The 24,028-nt window shown below is 41.1% G+C and overlaps 1 protein-coding gene across 2 annotated transcripts in view; it reads left to right on the top strand.

Moving 5' to 3' along the window:
* Positions 1 to 24,028, top strand: part of MYO1E (myosin IE) — a 78,092-nt gene that overhangs the window by 39,925 nt on the left and 14,139 nt on the right. For both annotated transcript variants that reach the window (XM_063412871.1, XM_063412870.1), the window contains 14 exons: positions 1,482 to 1,569; positions 3,217 to 3,306; positions 4,092 to 4,223; positions 5,479 to 5,613; positions 6,743 to 6,875; positions 10,230 to 10,426; positions 11,632 to 11,712; positions 12,097 to 12,183; positions 13,426 to 13,512; positions 14,535 to 14,702; positions 15,415 to 15,500; positions 16,486 to 16,567; positions 17,351 to 17,457; positions 21,301 to 21,399. In XM_063412871.1, the coding sequence (XP_063268941.1) occupies positions 1,482 to 1,569; positions 3,217 to 3,306; positions 4,092 to 4,223; positions 5,479 to 5,613; positions 6,743 to 6,875; positions 10,230 to 10,426; positions 11,632 to 11,712; positions 12,097 to 12,183; positions 13,426 to 13,512; positions 14,535 to 14,702; positions 15,415 to 15,500; positions 16,486 to 16,567; positions 17,351 to 17,457; positions 21,301 to 21,399 (1,572 nt within the window). The remainder of the gene's footprint in view (positions 1 to 1,481; positions 1,570 to 3,216; positions 3,307 to 4,091; positions 4,224 to 5,478; positions 5,614 to 6,742; positions 6,876 to 10,229; positions 10,427 to 11,631; positions 11,713 to 12,096; positions 12,184 to 13,425; positions 13,513 to 14,534; positions 14,703 to 15,414; positions 15,501 to 16,485; positions 16,568 to 17,350; positions 17,458 to 21,300; positions 21,400 to 24,028) is intronic.

The following is a 24,028-nucleotide window of genomic DNA, read 5'->3' as shown; positions in this document are numbered from 1 at the left end:
CTGAAGAAATGTTATTTTAATTATTGAACTACTCATGATCTGAACTTTTAAAAGCAGTTTACCATTCATCAAACTCTGTCCCTGTGAATGTAGTAGATATGCATCATACAGGCTTTTTTGATTGTTGGGAAGAGATGACTCAGAAGAATAATAATAATCATGGTCTGTGCTCCACAGATGGATGCTCAGTAAGTACTTTTTCAAGTTTTCAGTTTGATGTGTAAAACTGTAGTCAGGAGAAGACAAAAGCATCAAAACATTTCTGGAAAAATAATTTTTAAAAGCCTTGAGGTATTTCTGTATTGTGTGGAAGCTTTAAAGATAGAAAATTACATTTGCAGCTTGGCAGTTTTGGGAAGTTTTTCCAGAATGAAACCTGTAAAAATGTGTCTATTAGTCATGCTGATAAGGAGCTCTGAGTTGTTCACTCTCGGTGAGTCCCTTTCCTGTATAGGACATGCTGATGTTTCTTTGGCAGATGTGGCCAAAATCTGTGCAGGAAAAGATTGCATTTGATCCACATCCAGGAACAAGTGGGCGCAGGATAGAAGAGTCAACAACATTCACTGAAATTATCCAGGAGTTTAAAGATAGCACAGATTCTCACAAAAGAGAAAGCTATTTTAGCTCTTTTTGTGACATTGATCCAACATCTGTGTGTTGTTCTTTTTGCTTTGGTGTAGTTGTCCAGGTTACAGGAGGGACATTGAGGTCGGAGCTGACTTGCACCAAGGTTTACCAAGTCTGGAGGAATTGTGTTGAAATAAAGAGAAGAAGCTTTAAGGGGTGAAGTGAAGGGAGGCTGGCATGCCAGTCTTCTTTGCCTCTTGAGAAGTGTACTGGCTGCAAGAAGGCTGGGCTGCTGGTGCTGTAAACACCATTCACCACTGAAGGGAAATATTATAAATGAAGGAAGGAAGGAATTGTGAGAGCTAGTGCGGGATATTAAGACTTCTTGTACCCTGTGTCAAGAGGCATAGGAACAGGAAGGTAGTTCTTCCGTCATTCAGGATGTGATTAATAATGCCTCATTATTTTATTCAGGAACACCTAAAACAAAAAACAACTAAAATGAAGTAGGTATCTGCTATGGCATGCACAGCTCAGATTTTCAAATAAGTTTTTATGTCAAGACCTGAAATGCCCCTAAATGGAGATGGGAATTGAGTCTTTAACACACAGTCTCTTTTGAGCATCTTGCTTTAAGCAGATATTTCTCAATGTACGTACTTTTCTGACCCTGGCACCTCACAGAGGTTCTGGTGTCTGTGCAAGATGGTGTATTCAGAGTTCTGTACTCACAAACACACCCAAGTGTGATGCTACCATGCTAGATCACAATCTGTATTACCAGCTTAGTCTGAGTGTGCTGCATTTAATTAGGGTACCTCACCTTGGTTGGACAAGATGAACTTCAAATTAACCCACTGTAGGGTCACTTAAAAACTAACATGTCCATTTTTGTGTTTCTTTTTCTATAGTGGGGAAAGTGGTGCTGGGAAGACTGTAGCTGCTAAATACATCATGAGTTACATCTCCAAAATTTCAGGAGGTGGTCCTAAAGTACAGGTGAGTTGGTACACAGTAGTACTGAAGCATAAGCTTAGTCTGAAGATTCCCTTGGGAGGTGGAAGGACAGGTGGTGTTGGGGCAGATGCTGACAGACCAGAGGCTCCTTTGACCTGGCTGTCCTGGGGATGAGCAGCCAGAAGCCCCCAAGCAGGGAGCCCTGGCTGGGCAGCTGTGCCCACCTGCAGGGCAGTGCTGCCAGGGAGCCAAGGCAGGGACAGCACAGGGCAGAATCTGCTCTGCTGCAGCTGCTGCAGCCCTTGTGCTGAATTGTCTCTGCAAGAGGGGTGGGGTTTGTCTCTGTAGGGTTTTGGCTTGGCTTTGTTTGTTTGTTTTCAGTTAAGTGGTAAGAGGTACTTTAATTGTTCTGAACCAGATTAAGAACACAATCAGTCCTTTTAGTAGATGTGTGGTTTTTTTCCTCCTGTGTTGGCATTTTATTGAAAACTGACCTTGCTTTTTGGGCTTCTGTTGCTTCCTTTAAATTTCTAATTTGTGTGTACACATCAAAGAGGCACAGGAAAAACATCATCTTGTTTTATGAGGTTACCTAGGCAAAATGAGGGTGTGTGAAAGCTGCCTGAAAACAAATAGTTGCTTTTGTTAATAACTATTCTGTTGATGTCTCTTCTACCTACAAACTAAATCTAATTGAGTGAAAGAGCTGTAAAAATTCCCTTAATGACATTTCAGTGTCAGTCCTTCACTGACAGGCACTGGTAGGTAGTGGCTGCTTTTACCAGTCCATTCCTGTTGAGAGCTTACTGTAATTTTAACTTTATTGCAGTCTCTGATGTTGAGTGTGTTCTTTCTGCATAGTTTTGTGCAACAGTGACACTGGAACTATTGCAGAGAATAACTCAGTAACCAAGTGAATGATCCAGAGAGAGTGCACTGTGTTATTTTTGCAATAAATATAATGATAATTTATAAGTAAATGTTTTATTTAAAAGATTTCAGCTTTTTGTACAAAATTGAAAAATATTCTTAGTAATTTCAGAGTTAGGGTTGATGAGGTTGGTAGGTTGCCGTGAGCATTTCTTTTGAAATAAAATTCCATCTTCTTTTCACAACCCAGCATGCATGGGGATTTTTCCAAAGCTGATGTCTTCTCCATGTTTCAAGCTCCCAGGACTAGTTAAAGAGACAATAGTAACCCGTTACTTTGCTTTCTAAGACAACTGGATGGCATTATCAGTGATCCCAAAACAGATTGCTGAAGCAGTTGCAGATTCCTAAATTTCATCTATTCTGATTTCATTGGTTGTGGTTCTAGATCTCACCCAAAAATTAAATGCTCAATGTGTAAGCGTGGTTTAAAATGAAGATGATGGAACAAACCAGATCAATTTATCGGCTGTGTTGCTTGGCAGAACAACGCACAAAAGAACCAGGTTTTAGCCTCAGGCATTTTGTTTAATTCTGTAGGATTTTCCTCAAAAATAGGAACTAAAAGGTCTGGAAGAAAAATTGTTGGATTCTGTTCCTTATATGATCAAGAGAATTTTTTTACAGATGCAGTATTTCTTGCTGTTTTAATGTATAATTTATATGTCATGGATCGGGGTGGTTTTTTTAGAGAAACTGTAAGGACTTTAAAAATATCTGTTTCTGAATTTGCATTTCTTTTGTTTCCTACAATTTTAGCATGTTAAAGATATTATTCTACAATCCAACCCTTTACTGGAGGCCTTTGGGAATGCAAAAACTGTACGGAACAACAACTCCAGCAGATTTGTAAGTCCCTCTGCCTTCGAGATGACTTCACTCTTCCACTTCTGTGCTGTTACAGAGACAGTATTCAGGGTATAATATAAATTTACTACAGGAGAGGTAAATCTGAATAAGATATAAAGTGTGTTTTAAATGATGGTAGATGTCAGAGGCTTCTGTTTCATTCTGTATAGGTTGTGCATTTCTTTCTCTATATGTACTGGGTACAGCTTTTGAAGCACCAAGGCTGCAGCCTTTACTAATATTGTACAGGCAGCAGGCAGGAATTACCTTCAGTCTCTCACTCCAGAAGGGTCAAGGTAATCTCATGAAATAACTGCTCACTAAATTGCACACCACAGTTTCCATTTTAAAAAGTAACACATAGGCTTTTAAAATGTGAGATGTGTTCCTTGGCTAACATGAGTGTTAATGCAGTTAATGTCTCCCTGAAAGCAAGCGACGGTGGCTGTGCTTTGTGTCCAGGCAGAACAGTTTGCTGCTGGGAATCTGTTGAACTGACTGCTGTGTAGGGGAGCCTTGTGGTTTCCTTTATTCTAAGCAAGAGTCTCAGCAGTGAAGAGAAGCCACTGATCTTCTCTCCACGTTTGCATTAACATGGGATTTGTTAATGTAAAGCTGTACAAATGCAGAAAAGACCTGGTGGTTCAAGAGTCTGAGCTCAGGTTGTACCTTGAGGCATCCATAAAGATGAAATATCCTTGTGACCTTGCTTGGAATACAGTACAAATGCACAATTTTGAATTTGCATTTACTAATCATTTAACAGCTTGAATTATTTCTTGCAGGGGAAATACTTTGAAATACAGTTCAGTCCAGGTGGAGAACCAGATGGAGGGAAAATCTCCAACTTCCTACTGGAAAAATCTCGAGTTGTAATGAGGAATCCTGGAGAGAGGAGTTTTCACATTTTCTACCAGGTCAGAAGTGTCTTAAGTCCTTTTTGAGTTATGTAAAGTATCTAGGAGGAGCTGTTTTCTCCTTTTGATGGCAAAGTTGTTGTCACAGCAGTGAGATTTGAGTGCACACTGCAGAGGTAGCCTGGTCCCTGCTGGGAAGCTCCACAGCCTGGTGAGACTCCATCTGCCATGGACCTGCCTGGCTGCCTTTCAGCTCGGAACACAATACTGTAGTATTTCAGAGCCTTGCTTGGAAGTGCATTGTGAACTCCCATATGGAAAAGTCTAGGAGGATATAATAGAAAATGAGAACTTTTCAGCAGATTTCTTTTTAAACTGACCTATATATAGAGAGAGGCCAGTTTATTATATTATTATATCTGTATTGGCCTGTACTTCCTGTGAAAGAGAAACCTGATTCTCATTTTATTTTTCTGAGATATTTTTGATAATAGTCTTTGTTGAATTGTCCAAGTATTCCCATTTTTTGTGTTTGAAAAGACTTCACTGGTCTTTGATGTGCATGGTCCTCACCTGCTAGAGTGCTGCTGATGGAGCTCTACAAAACTGGGGCCAAGACAGAGCTGTGTAAGTGACTGTAGCCAGCTTCACATACAATAAAGTGCCATTGCCAGGAGGGAAAGCTGAGTTGGCACTGGAATTGCTCCAGGAGCTGTGTGTTCTCCTTCTCCGAGCTATATGCACAATTTACCCTGTCCTGCTGCTTTTCCTGTGGCCTGGAGAGGTTTGTTTGACACAAGGGTTAAGAGAGGCCCCGTGGGGTTTTGGCAGCTCTGTTTTGAGGTTTATTCCCTGTGTCCATGGCTGCACGGCCTTTGCACGGGTGTGAGGAGTGCTCAGGGTGCTTTTCCTCGCAGGGAGAGCTGCAGGTGATGCTTTCTGAGTGTGCTGTCAGCTCTGCCTGCCCTGCAGTAGGTGTGGAAAGCACATTGCTCCTGAGGATCTAGGGAGCACATTGTGGGGCAGAAAACACACTTTGCCTTTTCCTAATGAGTTAAAGGTCATGGGAGGCATCCAAGGCAGTCACATTTTTAGCTATTAGTTGTGAAGTTAGAGCTAAAGCATTTGTGGGAATGGGAGTGAGAGCCTGGTTTTTTGGATTAAGCACTTACCAGAAGGTGGGAAGGATACATCCCTGGCACAGCACCAGCCATATCTCTGCCAGTAATTTCAGACTCAGTCACCTGTTTGTGACCTGCTCATCTCTGCTGGAGCTTGGTGGGTGATACCTAATTTGGGGGTTTTTATTCTGCAGCTAATTGAAGGGGCCTCCCCAGAACAAAAAAGCAGCCTTGGCATTACCAGTATGGACTACTACTACTACCTGAGTCTCTCTGGGTCCTACAAAGTCGATGACATCAATGACAAATCAGATTTCCAAGAGACACTGGTGAGTTCTTTACCATCTGGTTTGCGTAGTGGTGTATGTATGTTCATTTCACCATTCATTTTTAGCAAAGATGTTTGGTCTATTAATGAGAAATTAACGTAGATATAACTTATTCTAGTTGTATTTTGCCCTGAGGAGGAGGATGTTAACCCTGAAGACAGGTTTTGTTGAAACGTGTTGTGATTTTCAGTTTGTTCTTTTCCAGAAGAATGCAAATTTAATGAAATTTAACTTGTACAGATAATCTGTAGTATGAAAAAAGTGAAAATGCAAACACAGCGAAGAACTTGCAATTAGAAAAAAATTGTAAAATAGTGCCCTGCTTTAGCTGAATTCCCAGTGCTGGCTGACCTTCCATGCCTATTTAAAACAGTACAGCTGAAAAGCTGGAGAAAAGAGTGTGAAAACACAGATCAGGGATCTTTATCCAGCACTGCTGCCAGTTCATTGTGTGACCTGCCAACTGCTGGTGTCCTGTTCTTAGGAATTTATTATTTAAAGTAGGTGTATTAACACATTTATGTATGTAGCACATTTAAAGGCCTAAAAAAATAATTGCTACTGTTGCATTGGAGCTTATTTAGTGTTTTAGAAACATAGTTTGTTGAGAAGATATTCTGTAAATTGTCATGTATTCTGAATTCTGAAGTGCAGGGGTGCTGGGGGTTTTCTAGTAATTGGCTGAAATTCACAGCCTAAGTCAGACACTGGGCTGCTTTTTATAGTCATTGACTACAGCTTCACAATTCTTGGTCTTGGTGGTTAAACTGACTGTGTAGAAGGAATAAAATCATTATCTCTTAGGTTCATTGTTTCCCAGTTTGCAATGAAACTATTTATTTTTAGTGTGACACTTAAAAGCAGGTGTTTATTTTTTCTGGAACTCATTTTGTTAATACACCTTCTAAAAAGTGTAAATGCTTCTGTATTTAATTAAAAGAAATACAGAAATGCTGAAGTAGGACATCTGGTACCCCTTGAAACTTCATTGCAGCTTTAATGACATTGGTTGCCTTAGGAATTTGAACTGCTTTGAATGACTCTACTTTTTAACACCAAAATTTTAAAAGGACTTCTAAGACAGGAGTCTTTGACTGATGCAAATTTGTTTGTTTGTTTTTGTTCCCAGCACGCAATGAGTGTGATTGGGATCTTTGCAGAGGAGCAGGCACTGGTTCTGCAGATAGTGGCAGGAATATTGCATTTGGGAAACATCAGCTTCAAAGAAGTTGGCAACTACGCAGCAGTGGAGAGCGAGGAGTGTAAGTACCTCTGGAAACTGTGAGAGGAGCAGCAGCGGGCTGCAGCCCAGATGGCAGAGGGTGAACTGCAATTCAGAGCTGCTTATCCAAACAGAGCATCGTTTCTTGGAGTGTGAGGCTGCCAACTGAGAGTCTCTGCCAAAACCAGGTGCTGAGGCCCCTCTTCTGTCTTGTAAAAGGCCATGGACTTAACAGAGTGTGATTTTGAATTTGAGGAATCCTGTTCCAAACTTTGAGTATGAAATAATAGGCACTGTAAGAAGGGCTTGAACTCTGCTCCTTTTGGTGCATCAGCACATGTCCATAAACCCATTTATGATGTGCTTTGTGTGGCCTCCCTGTCCTGAGAGCAGCTCCAGCTGTGGCTGTCCCCAGGCTCAGGGTGCCCAGGCATCCATACAGGTGTGAGCATGAGCCTTGTAAACAGAGGTGCTGAACTGAAATGCAGACCTTTCATTCTGCAGTTGGGTTTCCTGTCTCAAGTTTACCTCATTGTTAGCTACAGCTGGTGAGTGACTATTCCTTTACAATTCCCTTTCCCACAGTGCCCTGTCCTTGCCTCCCTCAGCACGTGCTCTGTTCTGCAGCAGCCGGGCCCACAGCAGCAAGGTGTTGGAATGTTGATGGACTTGGAGTTTGAAATGTTTTGGGTGTGATTTACACCTTGCATCTAATGTGGATTTGTGCTGCTTGGATAGTTTAAGGACAGAGTGGATAAGCAGAACATACACAACAGTAGCTTATATGTACCTGTGTGTTCTCTTAATTCTTGGTTCAGAATGGGTCTTACATTTAGGAGAATTGCATTTGTTTAGTTTTAGATACTTTATTCATAACTAACCTATCTTATGCAGTCAGCTTCACACTCAACTGTATTAACAATCTCCTGCTATTTGTTTTATGACATTGGGAAACAAAAATTACTAATTTTTGACCTTCCTAGTCTCTCAAATTAAGAAGTTAAGTGAACCCAAAGAAAAACATTTTTTTGGTGTTCTATTTACATACCTTTTGATTCCAAATGAACTACTGTGCTTCAATTTAAATGACAGAGTTAAATCTTTCAATCAAATCAAGACATTTAAAAGCCATACAAAATGGATACAGTGGGTTGCATCAAAATAACAAATGGCAAAGACAGGAATTGAAACGAAATCATTAGAAATGAATGTGTTTCTGTGATGAGCCATGTCCACCATGTTTCTCCTGCTCCCTGGGATACAAATACATAAATTGTGTATGAATAATACATGGGGAGAAGTCAGAAAGCAGCATGAGTATCAAACTTACCCATAAAGATACTGTTTTTAAAGAAGTCAAAGGAGAAATAGCCATGTCTAGCACAGTTTCTGCATTATGAAGATGAAAGTTGGGCTCACTTCTCTATTAGTCCTCCCCCCAGTTTACTGTCTGTCCTAACCAACTAAATAGTAAGGCATTTATAGCCTGCATAACCACAGAAGATAAAGCACAAGGAACAACCACTGCTCAGTCCTGCTTTGTGTAGGCCTGAAATAATAAAAAGTTTAAGAATTTGGTCAATAATGTTCTTGTTGTTACACAGCCAGTGGCAGAAAAACATGCAAAGCCTTTCTTTGGGACACCAAAAACTCTGCTCTCTTGCTCAGAGTCAGAATCAAATCTATACAGAACATTCTTGACAGAAACTTTAGAGAAATATGTCTTTACAGCTGCCAGTGATTGCTATCTGCTCTAGTTTTTGATTGTATTAATAGATGAAAAAAGTTTTTTTGCTGGAAATCTTCCATGCTACAAATCATGGCAAATAATAGTACTTCTTTCTTGGAAGGAGAAAAGAATTTCAACCCTCCCTCTTTACACTTGCATTGTATTGGAAGGGTTGTTTTTCACTTCCTGGAAGCCCAGGAAGCAAGCCCAGTCTTTTCAGCTTTCCTTCACAGAGTGTATTTAAAACTATTCCACTGAATGCTACTGATGACTCTTCAGGATCATTTTTCAATTACATGCATATCCTGCTTTATAATAATTTCCAGACTGTAACTTTATGGTCCCTAACTAGGGAAAACAATCAGGCATCTTAAGAATGTGAAGTTGTATCAAGTGCTGGCCAGCTACTCTTCCCTTACAGTAAATCATTAGCACTGGGAAGGAAGATTTTCTGAGCTCTGCGTGGTGCTCCTTGCCATTAGCCTGTCTCCATAAATTCTTACCAGTAGTATTGGTTAAGCATCTTTCCTGGCGTTTTAACAGTATATGTGAGCATATCTGGTCTGTAGCTGCCTACATTCTTTCCCAAGTTAAAGCATATAATGATTGACCTTTTCATGTGCTCTTCAGCCTGAGTTCTCTGAATTCCCTGAGAGGTTGCCAGTGACTCGACTTTGTGTGGTTCGTGGTACCCCAGAGTAAATTTAATCCGTTTGCTGATGGTAATAAATCACATTTTAGAAAGCTGGTGGTTATTTCCAATTTTAAAAGTACTTTTGGAATAATGTACTAAAGGGTTTAGTGAAGTCATGCTGTGACATTACAGTGGTGTAAAATGCAAGTGGCTGCTGCCTTAGTGATTATTTTGCATCTTCCTCACACCAGAAAAGTAGATCTGATACCAATGGAGTGTGGAGGAAACACTGATAGATATTCATGTGGCTTAGAGGAGGTGCAATACCAACTCCAAGAGTTTTCCTCAGGAGCTGTTCCTGTTTGCTTTCAAGACACTTCTGTTTTTCCGCTCCCTAGGGTGTGTGAAACTGCAGTAACATCTGCACCATGTGCTTGGAGTGCAGAGAATACCAGACCCAGATGTGTTTTTGTGCTTTTCTTTTAAACTAGGGGAAACAGAATTGGAAGGTACTTATAGAATAAGGGATTAAAAAATAAAAGGCAAGGTAATTGAAAACTTTTTGCAATGTCCTAATTTACAGTAGGAAAGAGGAAGGATATTAGGAAGCAGATAGCCTACTTTTTACTACATTTTAAGTCTTTCATGTTTTTCCAAAATTTTTCAATGGTGTCAATTTTATTTCATGTGTGAGCTGTACATTTTATTGACATCTCCTCCAAGAGTGATTTGTTTGAATCACCCAGTTCAAAGCTGTGTCCTGTGGCAGCTTACATGTTTGAAGAACTGAAGGTACAGAAATAACAAATTTTACTTCAAGGTGGTTTATCTTAATTGAAATCCATGTAAAGAAAGAGTTGAAAATGTCCTTGAGGAGCATAGGGAAATTTTGAAGACATAAATCGCTCCTCTTTTCCCTTTTTAGCTGCACACTCCATGAGTTTTCTTGTTGTTCCAGACACAGTTAATTTTTTCTTTGTTGTGTATTTAGTCTGTAAGTCATAATCCAGCAAGCCTGCTCTTTCTTGCAGTTTTAGCTTTCCCTGCTTTTCTGCTGGGAATTAACGAGGAGCGCCTGAAGGAGAAGCTGACCAGCAGACAGATGGACAGCAAGTGGGGAGGCAAATCCGAGTCCATCAATGTCACCCTCAATGTGGAGCAAGCCTGCTACACCAGGGATGCGCTGGCCAAGGCCCTTCACTCCCGTGTTTTTGACTACCTGGTGGATGTAAGTTGGATTTGCTTGATTCTACTGAGGTATCAAAACAAGTTCAAGGGCACTAGGAGTGTTCCTTGCAGGCCTTTTCTTGCCTGTCCGTGCTTTGCCCAAGCCTGCCCCCCGTGCAGGGGTGTGACCATGGCTACCAAACACGGCACTGCCTGTGACAGGAGCTGTGCCTGCCGTGGCTGTCTCGTGTGGGATCCTGATCTCCCTCCTGCCAGCATGGGCACTTCTCTGACTCTGACTTCAGAGCTGGATCAGCTGCTCCCCTGCCCTCTGATCCCCCTTCCCTGCAAGGAGCCCCTTCAGCAGCCGGGTTTGGTGGTGGAGCCAGGGACCAAGCTCTGTTCTCCGTGCTGAAATCCTCTCTTGTTCAGAGTGGGACCCTGGGCTGGGCTAGGCTGGGGACTGGGAGCCTGCAGGCTCCTGGGGCAGCAGGATCTGCTCCGAGGGCACTGCAGTGAGCCACAGCTGCCCCTCACTGCAGCCCTGCATCCCGCTGTGCTGCACTGACACTGCACTGGAGGGGCACACAGGGATCTGCTCTGTGGGCACTGCAGTGAGCCACAGCTGCCCCCCAATGCAGCCCTGCACCCCACTGTGCTGCACTGACACTGCACTGGAGAGCACTGCAGGGATCTGCTCTGTGGGCACTGCAGTGAGCCACAGCTGCCCCTCACTGCAGCCCTGCATCCCACTGTGCTGCACTGACACTGCGCTGGAGGGACACACAGGGATCTGCTCCATGGGCACACAGGGATCTGCTCCGAGGGCACTGCAGTGAGCCACAGCTGCCCCTCACTGCAGCCCTGCACCCCACTGTGCTGCACTGACACTGCACTGGAGGGGCACACAGGCAGGAGAGGAGGTTCAGTGTTCCCTCAGCAAAACTCATCAAATAGCAGACTGAAAGCTGCTCTTTTTCTTGGCTCATTTTATTTAACTGAGCCAATTACAGGGAAGAGGAAAGATTTTTATAGATAGTAGATCCAAAGGCTCACTGACCTGGAAAACAGGATAGCACACTGTTCATTTCCTAACTGTCAGTAACACTTCATTAAAAAGTGAAAGAAAAACAGCCTATTCTATACATTTGTATTCAATTCAAATATATTATTTTAAAAGCATTTTAATATAAATATTTAAGAATATTAATATATTTTAATTGTATAAACTACACTTCGTTTTATGTTTTGTTTCTGTTTTATTAGTCTATTAATAAGGCTATGGAGAAGGACCATGAAGAATATAACATTGGTGTCCTTGATATTTATGGCTTTGAAATATTTCAGGTATGGCAATGGAATTCTTGGGGTTTGAGCAGATCTGACCTGGGAGAGTTTTTGTGTAATTTAGAGGGGAGAAAATTTAAATCAGAAAAAAAATCACAGATCCTATGGCCAGAATAAAAGCAAAAAAAATCCCAACCCATCTTCCTGGCCATTGTGATCTCACTTTTAATGTCTCACTTAATAAACATGAGATATTGAAGAAACTTCAAAGAAATGAAGTCATTGATCTTAAAAGAAAGATCAGAGATTCCACAAAATGTCTATAAAGTCAGCAACCCATCTGTCACTGACAGTGTTTCTTTGAAGCTTATTGCCAGCATAAGAACTAAGAATTATTGTATATAAGGCAGGAGACTGATTTTTACATTGTTTCCGTTTCTACAGAAAAATGGTTTTGAACAGTTCTGCATCAACTTTGTAAATGAAAAACTGCAGCAGATTTTTATTGAGCTAACACTGAAGGCAGAACAGGTAACTGGACATTTATTACTTTGGATTTACAAATGAGCCATTCCTTTTCCAACTGGTGGAAACATCGGGGTTTTGTCATCTGTTAACAGTAAAATCTACCTTGTTAAGCAAGACAAAAGGGAAAGAGAACAATCTTTGTAGCTGGTTGGCCCTGAAGCCCATCAGCTGCAGGGTTTGTTCTGTGGTGGAGCAGTGCAGAGGCAGCCACCCCTCGTGTGGCAGTGCAGTCATCTGACCGTGCCCGGGCTGCTGCAGTCTGACTCAGCCTCCAGAGCTGCAGCCTGGCTCCATCCCCGGGCTTCCCCTCAGCATCACACACTTCTCCTGGGGGATACTTTCCTTCATTTCCTCTACACCTTTATGTCTTAAAAAAAATGTATTTATACATGTATATGTGTGTTTATATGTAAGAGTGAAATAGATCAGAGAAATACAAAAATAATGGTGAAAGCATTTGCAGTTCTCTGCTCACAGTCGTACTGCCAAATGTCCCTTTTTTGTTTCTGCATGGGAGGGCAGACAGGATGCAGCTGAGACAGGAGCCCTGTGTGCAGCCTGAGCTCAGGGCTGGCACCAGCTTTGGACAGAGCTTTCAGGAATGCCCAGACACAATGGACTTGGTGGGAAAGTAACCAGTCATGGTGGCACTGGGTGCACAAGGGACCTGCAGAGTGTCTGCTGAGCCCTGTATGGGCAACTGACTGGGTCAATTTAACTGAATTTTAATATGGGGTTTTGCCCAGTCTTTCTTTAAATGTCTTTATGGATACACACAGAAATAAAAAGCTGCGTCTTCATTTCATGTACGTTTCTAAATGTGTTGTCTGGGGGATCTGATCCTCAATGTGCCTGTCACAATCTTAGTTTTTAAAATAGATCAGGATGTGGATACTTAGGTGCACTGTCAAGAGACTGTAAAAGTCATTTTGTTACTATTTGCAAAGCGCTTTGACAATAAATGCAGCTGAAATCTTCCTGCTGTTGTCAGTAACTACGAAGGGCTGTGAATGACAAAGGAATGTGTGGGGAGAAGAGAGGAGGATTCCAATTCATCTTTAGGCAGCAGAGAGCTGGATTTAGCTATCAGGAGGGTCATTTCTCCCACCTCCACCCAGTCATACATTTGGCAAGTGCTCCTGAGCATGAGTGGTGCAGAGTTTGTGTCTGTGGAGCGTGTTGTAAATCTAGTGCTACATCTACAGTGCAAAGGAATGTTTGCATCTGTTTCTTTTTACTTAACAGGAAGAATATGTGCAAGAAGGAATTAGATGGACACCAATAGAATACTTCAACAACAAAATAGTGTGTGACCTTATAGAGAACAAAGTGGTAAGTATTTAGAACAATCAGGTGCAGAAAACAAGATTTTTTTTTTCTTAAATATTTGGGCAAATGCTTTTTCTGTAAAGAAGGTTCATAGGAAAATGCAAATAACTGCTGTTCAGTTACTGAGTCATACTAAGTCTATATAAAAATCTTACATAAGATGTTTTATAGGAGACATAAGATATGTCATGTAAGATACCATCCAAAAAGAGAACTATACCACAGTGTGATTGACATGTGACTAAAAAACAAAATAATGGGAAAACAATTGTACTGTAAATCAGATAATGTTTTTTGTGTCACTGGAGGTGTAATTCAGTTTGGGGAAGCTACAGCACCACTTTCCTTTGAGGTGCTATTGCAAATCAAATAGAAACAACTGAAGTATCGTAGATAAAAGAAATTTTGTGGATTTGCTTCACAGACTGTTCTGTAGTCTCAAGTCTTTGTGTTCTGTTTTGGGGTGACAACAAATGTTGTCCTTTGGGTCAGAAGTAGGGTGTTTTTCAGATAGTTCTTTAGCCTTATGTAGGCCAGAACAGTTGTTGAAAGACTGGAGTGACTTATGCTTAACTGCACATCAGATTTTGCCCGTTTCCTGTCTGTATGAGGATAACTAGGAAGAGAATAAGACTTCCAGTCTCAGATGTTTAGCTCTAAGTTTGTCAAACTACAGCGTATCCATTTAAATACTTCCCTCAGACATGGATTTACTCTTTGCTGGAGTGAGGAAAGAAACTTTAAACAAATGTTGTGTTTTGATGTTTTTGTTAATGTGAGTGTTTTCAATGGTAATCACTGTTTCCTCCATCATTTCCCACTGTCACTGTCATCCCAGGAAGTGTCATCTCTCCTTGAACTATTTCAATATTGCTGTAAAAGTTCATCCCAGTTGATTGGAGGGAAATCCTTCCTGACTGGGCTCTAATGTTTTTGTAGCAAGGCCAATTTTCTGTTTGGGGTAAACAATTGGCACTATAACCTTTCCCCCTCACTGGAGCTGCTGTTCTTTCCCCCCTCATTAGAACCCCCCAGGGATCATGAGCATTTTAGATGACGTGTGTGCCACCATGCACGCGGTGGGAGAAGGGGCTGACCAGACACTGCTCCAGAAGCTCCAGATGCAGATTGGGACTCACGAACACTTCAACAGCTGGAACCAGGGCTTCATCATCCATCATTATGCTGGAAAGGTAACGTGAAAATCGTCACTGAGTTCTCTGTATTGTATTTATGAGGAAAGAGAGCAGTAATGAAAGGAAGGGGGAAGCCCTGCAGAGGGCTGGCTTGATTCTCTCAGGAGACAGTGTCCCTTCACAGTGCAGGCAGTCTGGGACAGAAATGCCTTCACAAATGGCCTGTGCTGGAGAGAGGAGTCTGGGCCTTGCTGCTCTCAGAACCAGCACTTAAATGAAATAAATGAGTGCCCCATGACTTATTAACTGTATTACAGTAGCAGTAAATTTAAAGAATGGAGATATAAAAATTAAGTTTAGGTGATGCTATACCAATAAAACTGGAAATACAAGGTGCAGTTCTAGCTTGTTTGGTTTTATTTCTCAGAGTATTCATTGTTTTCTGCAGTTAGTAGCAGTAACCCTACTATGCAAAAAATTTTCTTAGTAAAATTCACTATAAAATTCACTTGCCATGTTCCATTCAGTAGTTCCATAAGTTTTTTTAGATTTGACTTTAATCTGAATTCATATTTAAGGCTGAAATTCCTTTGTTTGTTGTGAAAAAGTTTAATAATACATGACAGGATTTAGTGCTTATTGTAGTGTCTGAGTGTTACCAGAATAACCAAAATGTAAAGGACAGCAACTGATGAGGACGGAATTTAAATTCTCTTTAATTATTGAGTTCTCAACTTACCACAAACATTCAATTTCCACTTTGGCCCAGGTATCTTACGACATGGATGGATTCTGTGAGAGAAATCGGGATGTGCTGTTCACAGACCTGATTGAGCTGATGCAGAGCAGTGATTTGTACGTAAGCAGAACTTGCTTCAAGCTCGGAATGCCGTGGTGGTTGGGAGGGCACTGAGGGCCTGACCTCTCTGTTTTGCTCCAGCTGCATTCTCACCTCTCTGCTTTGCTCCAGCTGCATCCTGACCTCTCTGCTTTGCTCCTGCTGCATCCTGACCTCTCTGCTTTGCTCCTGCTGCATTCTCACCTCTCTGCTTTGCTCCTGCTGCATTCTCACCTCTCTGCTTTGCTCCAGCTGCATCCTGACCTCTCTGCTTTGCTCCTGCTGCATCCTGACCTCTCTGCTTTGCTCCTGCTGCATTCTCACCTCTGCTTTGCTCCTGCTGCATTCTCACCTCTCTGCTTTGCTCCTGCTGCATTCTCACCTCTGCTTTGCTCCTGCTGCATTCTCACCTCTCTGCTTTGCTCCTGCTGCATTCTCACCTCTCTGCTTTGCTCTAGCTGCATTCTCACCTCTCTGCTTTGCACCTGCAGCTCCTCTGTGTGACCGTGACCGTGCCAATAACCCAGTGCTGCAGTGGAGCAGCATCACTGCATCACCCTGACCTTCATTTTACAAACTGGACCAAGGGAGGCACTACAGTGTCAGGATCAAATGCTGTACTGGCAGCCTTTGTTTTGGCCTCAAGCAAGGCCATCAGTGCTCTGGCATCCTCTCGGAACAGGCACTGTTTTGACAAAGTAGCATCTTTTTGTGATGTATTTTAATTAATTGATGCTTATTTTTTAAGAAGTGTGCATTTCTTCAAGTCTTCTGGATGTCTGGTGTCATGTCTTTCAGTGCTCACTAAAATAGCAAGGGGTCTCTGTGAGGAATGAGGCTCATGGAAAGTACTAATCTTAAAATAGATTGGATATAACTCAAGATTAATAGAAATAGCTATTTATATTCTGCTCAACTATCAACTTTTACAGCATATTCCTTGACATGCCTGCACTGAATCATCTTTTCTATGCCAACCCTATTTTATAAATTCTTTCCTAGGCCTTTTATAAAGGCTCTGTTTCCTGAAAATCTTCAAGTGGACAAGAAGGGTCGTCCTACCACTGCAGGCAGCAAAATCAAAGTATGTCTCCTTTACAGTGGTGGTGTGTGTGTATGTAGTTGCGTGTTTGTGTGTGAATAGCTAAATAAATTTTTAAAGTATTTTCTTTTTTTAACCATCCTGGTGTTTTTGAAGATGGGTATTAGGAGCATCTTCATGGCAAAGAGGTGCATTGTTTCAGCATTGTTAGAATTGTTCTGCCCAGCATCAGTGTTCGTTAAATGTTGTATTCAGCTGCATCCTATAGTAGTGAATTTTTAAAAGGAACAATTGCATAATGAATGTGCATAATTGAATGTGCATAATGAACGAGCCACCTCACCCAGCCTCTGATGTCCTGCAGTTCTTGACTTGTCTCTTTGCAGTGCAGAAATCCTGACCAACACCCCCCAGTCTGCAGCAGTCTCACTACTGACCACAGGGTGCCTTGCCTAAGGCAGCAAGGCCATGGTTTTTTGGGGACTGATTGTAGAATGCACACTTATGTTACACATGACTTTGCAAATCAGTATTTTACCAACCTCTTTCCTCACATTTCACCCTGATGCATTCAATTGATGCATTTGCTCCGTATTTTTGTATAGAAGTTTAAATGTATTACATAGCTGGAGATAATGGTGCCTTCTGTTTACTGCTAAGTTTATTCTGAGGTGCATATTATCCCAAGTCACTTTGGTTGTTGGGGAAAGACCAAAGGCCACTGTGTCTAGCCAATGGAATCATCAGCAGCTGGTTGATAATTGTAGAATTCCCTCAGGATTTGCCCTGTTCAGCTCATGTCCTGTTGTTTCCTTTGTTTTACAGAAACAAGCCAATGACCTCGTTGGCACCCTGATGAAGTGCACACCCCACTACATCCGCTGCATCAAACCCAATGAAACCAAGAAGTCTCGAGACTGGGAGGAGAGCAGGTGTGGATGAGCAGAGTGTGTGAGGAGAAGCAGTGCTAATGTCAAAAGAAGCCACAGAAATTCATAATCTGTAATTGTACAGCCTGTAAACAGAACTACATTCTCTAAACCGTTAGAAATGAAATCTGGCATGACCTCTCCTCAACTTTGAACATGAGTGGTGGTCACTTGGTCTAAGTCAGCACTTAGTGTATGCAGCTCAGTGTAATGCAGTTATGAGTAACCAACATTTGCATGAGTAACACAACCAGTGTATTAAAGACTCAGTTTTCCATGTAGAATGTGCACATGTATTCTAATAATGTGCACATGTATTGTAATAATACTCCAAATGTATTATTATCACTTCTAACTTTGGCTTTATGCTTTGAAAACAGCTTCTATTATTAAAAAGCTAAAAAGCCAATAGGATATCTGTATCTGCTTTTATGCATCAAACCTGCCAAAAAGTGTCTATACCCAACAATGGGGAAGGTTCCTATTTTACTTCTTAAATTTAAGTAGCCAACTCTTTAAAAAGAATTGACTGGAATATCATATCAGGTGATTATATAGACATTAAATGATGTCTAAATGATCTATTTGGTTTATCACCTCTGTTTTAAGGCATATTTAACTATGTGGTGCTTATAGCATCTTCCTCTTCTCTGGAAGAGCTGCTGCTCTTTTTGCACTGGGGTGGGTGCTCAGTAGGATGTGCAAACTGTGTGGGGGCCTCGTGTAGGTAGCTTTCATTACATAGACCCAGGATTTATGAGAGGGGTACAATTGCTGATAAAGCAAGTGGTTATTTTTATCATGGTGAAACTGCTTGCAAAGTCTGATAAAAAGCATTCTTGGACAACCCCAGCAGAATTCCCTTCCTGCCTTTCCAGCACAGTCACATGCAGATGGGGAGCACTTACAGAAGCTATTGGGACTGCACTTCAGAGTCTCAGCGAGGGCTTGGCAGTAAATGTAGACCCTGTTCAGCTTTTCCACCCTGGAAATCCTACTGTGCAGCACTTCATTTTCTGCTGACACGGGGGGGGGACCAAAGGAGGAAACTAAGTGATCCTGGGAAAAGTATTTATAAAACTTATAGTTAAAAATTGAGGGGCTTTTAAAATCAATCATTTGCATATTGGGAAACAGGCCTGTTATTGTGGAAGGTGTTGCTAGGAAACCAGTGAAACAAATACAGTCCTAGTCCTGAGAAAAGCTTTCAGGAAACCCCTTTAGGAGCAAAAATGGGCAAGATTTCTTCTTGTTTTCCTATAATGAGGGTGGTGTGTTATCAGTAGCTGCTGTATTTGCCAAGTGAAATACAAAGGATTGTATACTATCAAACTCAGACAGAAATGGAAGTGCTGCTTACAATGGTAATCCTTCATCCCTGGTTAAAAATCCCAACATGCTCCCATTTCAATCTGTGACTGCCCATCTATTGTACTAGGACTTCACTGGGGCACTTAGTGACAGGGCTGGGGAAAAGAAATTTATATGCATTTGACAATTCAAAGTTAAGCTTAAAATTGTTGTGTCTCAGTTTTATTGTGAAAAAGTTTTTGAGGGAAATATAAAACATAATTGAGGTTATGTGATACTTTGCTGATTGGTTGATTTTTTAAATTTGTTTGTTTGTTTTATTTTCTGGTGTGGTCACATAATGCTGCATCATACACAGGCTGTCTTAGTCAGTGGAATGGGAACAGCAATTTGCTTATTAGCAGCAGGTTACTAGACCATGAAATACTGAGTAAGGAAAAAAACCCTTTCACAAATCTGGTTGTATTTCACGCTCACAGAAGCCATAGAACTCCACCTTTCTGGTGCTGTTGAGTAACTCCAGAATATTTAGCACTGAAACACAGACCTTGTGTAATATCTAAACCTTGTATAATACCTTAGTTGGTCCAGAAATTGGGGTATTCTTGAAATGTGTTTTTGTTCAGGTCCTGGCACAGCCGCTTGGACTTGTGTTCAAAAGTGCTGCATTAGCTGAATTCCCAGACCCTGACCTGCTTGAGGTTACTGCCTGGAGGGAGATTTTCAGTGTGTCTTTTCTCAGAAAGGAAAGGAACAAAACAGAAAAATGTCTCAAATTCTCTGGTGCTGGACACTGATACTGGCAGGACAGTAAGAAAATGGGAGTAGCACTGTTGCTCCAGTGCATTATTCCAGATGTGAATAGGAGGGAAAGCTATAAACAGGAAAATGTATTTCTGTCCACCAGCTTTGTACTGTACCAGAATTCTTGGAGTGGGTACAAAATAGACTTTATTCCTTGAACATGGCAAGATTAAAAAGTGTAGTAGTCTTTATTTTAAGCTAAAAGAGCAGTATCACTCATCATTTAGTAAAACACCTCTCAAAAGTGGTCTTCAAAAAGAAGAAATAACTGAAGGGATTTTGTCATTTGTAGCAAGGAATTTCAAAAGATTTTTCCCCTCATACTATGAGTCATTTGAAAAAAATGTCTCAACAAAAAGAAAATGGGCCGTACATTCTATATTCAAATTTAACTCTCCAGAATAGCTAGAGAAATAACATTGAATTAATTGAGAGTGTTTCAGGATTTGAAAAATCTTCAGTAAAATCAAAGAAACACTAACCAAAACAAAACAAAATGGTTTCTTACAGGCTCACTTTTTAAAAATTATGTGTAAACAGATGCTCTTTTATATACTGTTTGTTAAACTTGCAGGACTAAAATCTTAACAACTATTATAGTTCAGACTGAAAGCTAAAGCTTTTGTACTTTGCCCTATAGAAGAACAGCAACAGAGTGAAAAACTGACATTACTTCTTTCAACACATGACTTAGATGAGAAAATTAAGGAAATGCAGAGGAAATCAGCAACTGACATTCTTCAAATAAAATTACCACACTTTAAGTAGTAGACTAGCAGGATGTGTAAGAAGAAACAGAAAAACATCAGTGTGCCATGGGTCTAGAAGGAGCAAAAAGTGCAAAAGCTTTTTTGTTTTGCTGTTTCTGTGTTTTGCATTTCATGGGCACATAGTTGTTGCCTGGTTAGAACCTAATTGGAAGTGCTTGGTGTGAGGCAGCTCTGATAATGATTCATAATATATAATAATAATCATTCTGATAATGATTCTGCTTCAGTTCCCGTGTGCACCCGAGTTCCTCCACAGCCATTAACACTTTCTGTGGCACTGGTACCAGCTCAGCTTTTGTTTGTAATTTAAAACGTGCTGTGGATGAGTCATCCATTACTGGCTTCAGCCACCCTTGTGCCTATCCTTGAATCCTTCCTTCTCAGCATGGAAAAATTAGGAGGAATTCTAGCTTTTCATCAGTATGCTGACGTGGCTTTCTTCTTTGTGATTCTTTGTGTAGTGGAGGTTTGGCATCAGGGGCTTTTTCCAGCCATCAGATTTGGTCTTTTCTCCATAACAACAAGGAAAAAAATGTTACTGTGTTGTTGTTTGAGCTATGTAAAGCATAGGGAAAATGTACAGTAAGAGAACACAAAACAATTTCCCAGTCCCTTGGATACCAGCTATGTAATTGTGCAGGTAATACAGTTGCTTGGCCTTTTATGGGTTTTATTATTACCTTAAGAAATTTATACACAAATTACTGTGGAGATGGGAAGTTAAACTAGGAAAAATGCTAAGTTTAACTTGCAACATGTATCTCAATGCTGTAGTCTACCTGCCTGGAGTATCTTTCCTACCATGCAGTGTGCAGCGTAATGTGCAAAAACAGATTCCTTTACCTGTGCATGGATTTTAGCAATCAACAGTTAAACATGATTCAGCTGTTTAAGAATGCCTCAATCCACAAATATGCTGAAATTAAATGGATTTTAAGCCTTGCATTGTTTTTGTCCCCAGGGTAAAACATCAAGTGGAATACTTGGGTCTGAAAGAAAATATTCGAGTCAGAAGAGCCGGCTACGCCTACAGACGGGTTTTCAAGAAGTTTCTGCAGAGGTAGGCAACAGTTGTTTAGAAGAATTGCTGTGAACAACAGCAAGGTTGTTTACATGATGAGGAGAGAAGCAAGAGGTTGCCAGTTTGGAAATCTTCTCATTTCCCACTTAGCCATTTCTCCACATGTGCCTTGCTCAGAGATCTCGATTACACAGAGATTTCAAAGTGCTTTAGAGCCTGGTTTTCTGTTATTGAAAGTATTTCATCTGTTCTGTAACTTGCCTAAGGCCTCAGTGTTTGTAGCGCTGTGAGAGGGTTCCTCAAAGTTACAGAATTCAAGGAACCACTGCAGTGCCTGAAATCTGAGTGTCCAGCTGCAGGCCCTTGTCTAAAATATTGCTGCTCCAGCTCTCGCAGCTCTCCCCACAGCAGACAGAAGACAGGTAAAGAAACCCACTCCTACCCTTCAGCCACTGCAGTGTAAAGAGTAACCTCAGCTTACAGTGCTCCTTCTCCTGCCACTGTGTTCCAGCAGCTGGGAATGGGTACAAACCCCTGCAGCTGCTCACTGAATGAATGAAAGCCAGTCAGAGCTCTGGAAGATCAATCCTGCTCTCAGTGTCATAGGAACAGCTGTTAACGTGATTAACTACCTCCACCAGCTAATGAAATCCTCTTAAATAAGAGCAGTTTCAAGATTTATATAACATTCAGCTTCTGTTTTTCGGAAACTGGAGACACACAGCTAATAAGTGCCCAAACAGGCTTTTTGTGATAAATCAGCTTTTGTTGGAAGTCCTTGCATTGAATTTGAGAGTATCAAACAAAAACCCAATCAGTTTTTGCAAGGAGTGGAGTATAGTTAATTAGAGAGCACAGTACAAAGCCATTAGTAACACTTCATGGTAATACCAAGAATATTCTAACAATGTAGCAACAGTCAGAACTAAAATCTCTGAAATTATGGACTTCATTTTCATTATGGAACAATTTTAAATTCCTTTTTCTTCATGACCTTCAAGGCCAGACATATAAACATGAATATGCTACAGGCTATGTTGCTTAGACTGTTGCTGAGACAAATAACAGAGTTATACTGTGTGTTAAATCTAGCCTGAACACCAATTGTGAGGGCTGGGCAGGCCCTGAGATCTCTGCACAAAGGAAAGCTACGTGCTACTTCTGGATCCACAGGCAACTGAAACTCCTCTTACGGAATTCATCTTGTTGTTTCACATTAATTAGCTTTGTTAAATTTAATATTTTGTTATGAGTAAAACTCTTCCTGCACCCTTTCCGTTCACAGTTCCTAGCATCCAGAACAAGCTCTGTTCTGACCCCCTGAGTCCGAGTGAGTAACAGCGGGCTGAGGCATGGGATGGACAGGAAATGCATGCTTGTACACTTGTTTTCATTGGGCCTTCCTTGGCAGCTCCATGCAAGTGGAGATTGCTGGGCTGAATAGACTTTTATGTACAAAATTTACATTTGCATGCAAAAAGCCACAGTCACTGAAAAGGCCTGTGTGTTCCCAAGCATAACCAGTGTGAAGGCTGAGCTCCCACTCCCTGCTCAGCCATCAGACCTCGCTGCTTACTGGGAGTTTGTAATTCCTGCCTGGGGGGCAGTCATGGTTTGACGTTGTTTCAGAAGCATGTTAAGAACACATTTAGTACTTGTACTGCAGTCATCTGCAAGATCAATTTACACAAGGGTAACAAACCCCATGGATGGTGACGTGAGTGGTTTCATGGGAAGCATGCACGAGGACACTGAAGTGCCATTGCCAAACAGCAGTGAACAGAGTTGTCACGTTAGCAAACTGTGAAATGCTTAAATAGTGCATGTTAGAGAATGATCTGTTTGTTCTGCCCTGTAGACTTGCCACACCAGTAAAATGTATGAAGTTAATTTGATGAAAAAGGAGAATTTCAGATCTACTCTTACTTTGTACCCCAGAGCTCTACGTATTATTAAAAGGTTTTGAATCACGTTTCTCTGCACGCAGCTCAGGAGATGCAGAGACAGTTTGTAGCATGCTGAAATGTCATGGCACAGTCTCTTGTGTGGAAGCGGCAGCTTCAAACACCTTTATCCACCTCAGCTCCTGTACCTTCAGACTTGGTTAGAGCCACCTACACAGCTGCACTGTTGGCAGAACATCATGAGCCTGCAAAAGAGGCTGGTAAATAAATAAGCTGGGAGTTACTTTAACTTACAACTCTTTACTGGGTTGTGTCTGTTTATCCCATAATACTGATAAACCACATAAATATGTGAGTGCACACATTTTCTAAACACAGATTGTGTATAATACACTGCTGTGTTTAAGGTGGTGTAAGAGCTACTTCATTACACCATGAGGCAGAGTACCTGAGCATTTGTTAACTGAAAGATTTGAACATGAGAACATCAGTGGTTCGAATCCTACTGAATTATTCAGAAGTTACTCTCTTTTCATGCACTTTCTGTTCAAAGGTGTTTATTTGGGTTTTGTGATACATTTCTTTATAACTGTTTGCTATATGTTTGTGTGGTATTGTTACATAAATTGCATGACACTGTTCCTGCTTCTTGGCTGGATAACATTTTAGATATGATGATAATGGGTAATCAACATTCTTTTAATGTATTTTCCAATGACTCCTTATCTGATTTTTGAGACATTTTATTAGGAGCTGCCTAAATC

Source organism: Prinia subflava, chromosome 15 (genome assembly GCF_021018805.1).
Source record: "Prinia subflava isolate CZ2003 ecotype Zambia chromosome 15, Cam_Psub_1.2, whole genome shotgun sequence".
NCBI classification, from domain to species: domain Eukaryota; kingdom Metazoa; phylum Chordata; class Aves; order Passeriformes; family Cisticolidae; genus Prinia; species Prinia subflava.
The sequence above is the reverse complement of the archived record's forward strand: the minus strand, read 5'-3'. Positions and strand labels throughout refer to the sequence as shown.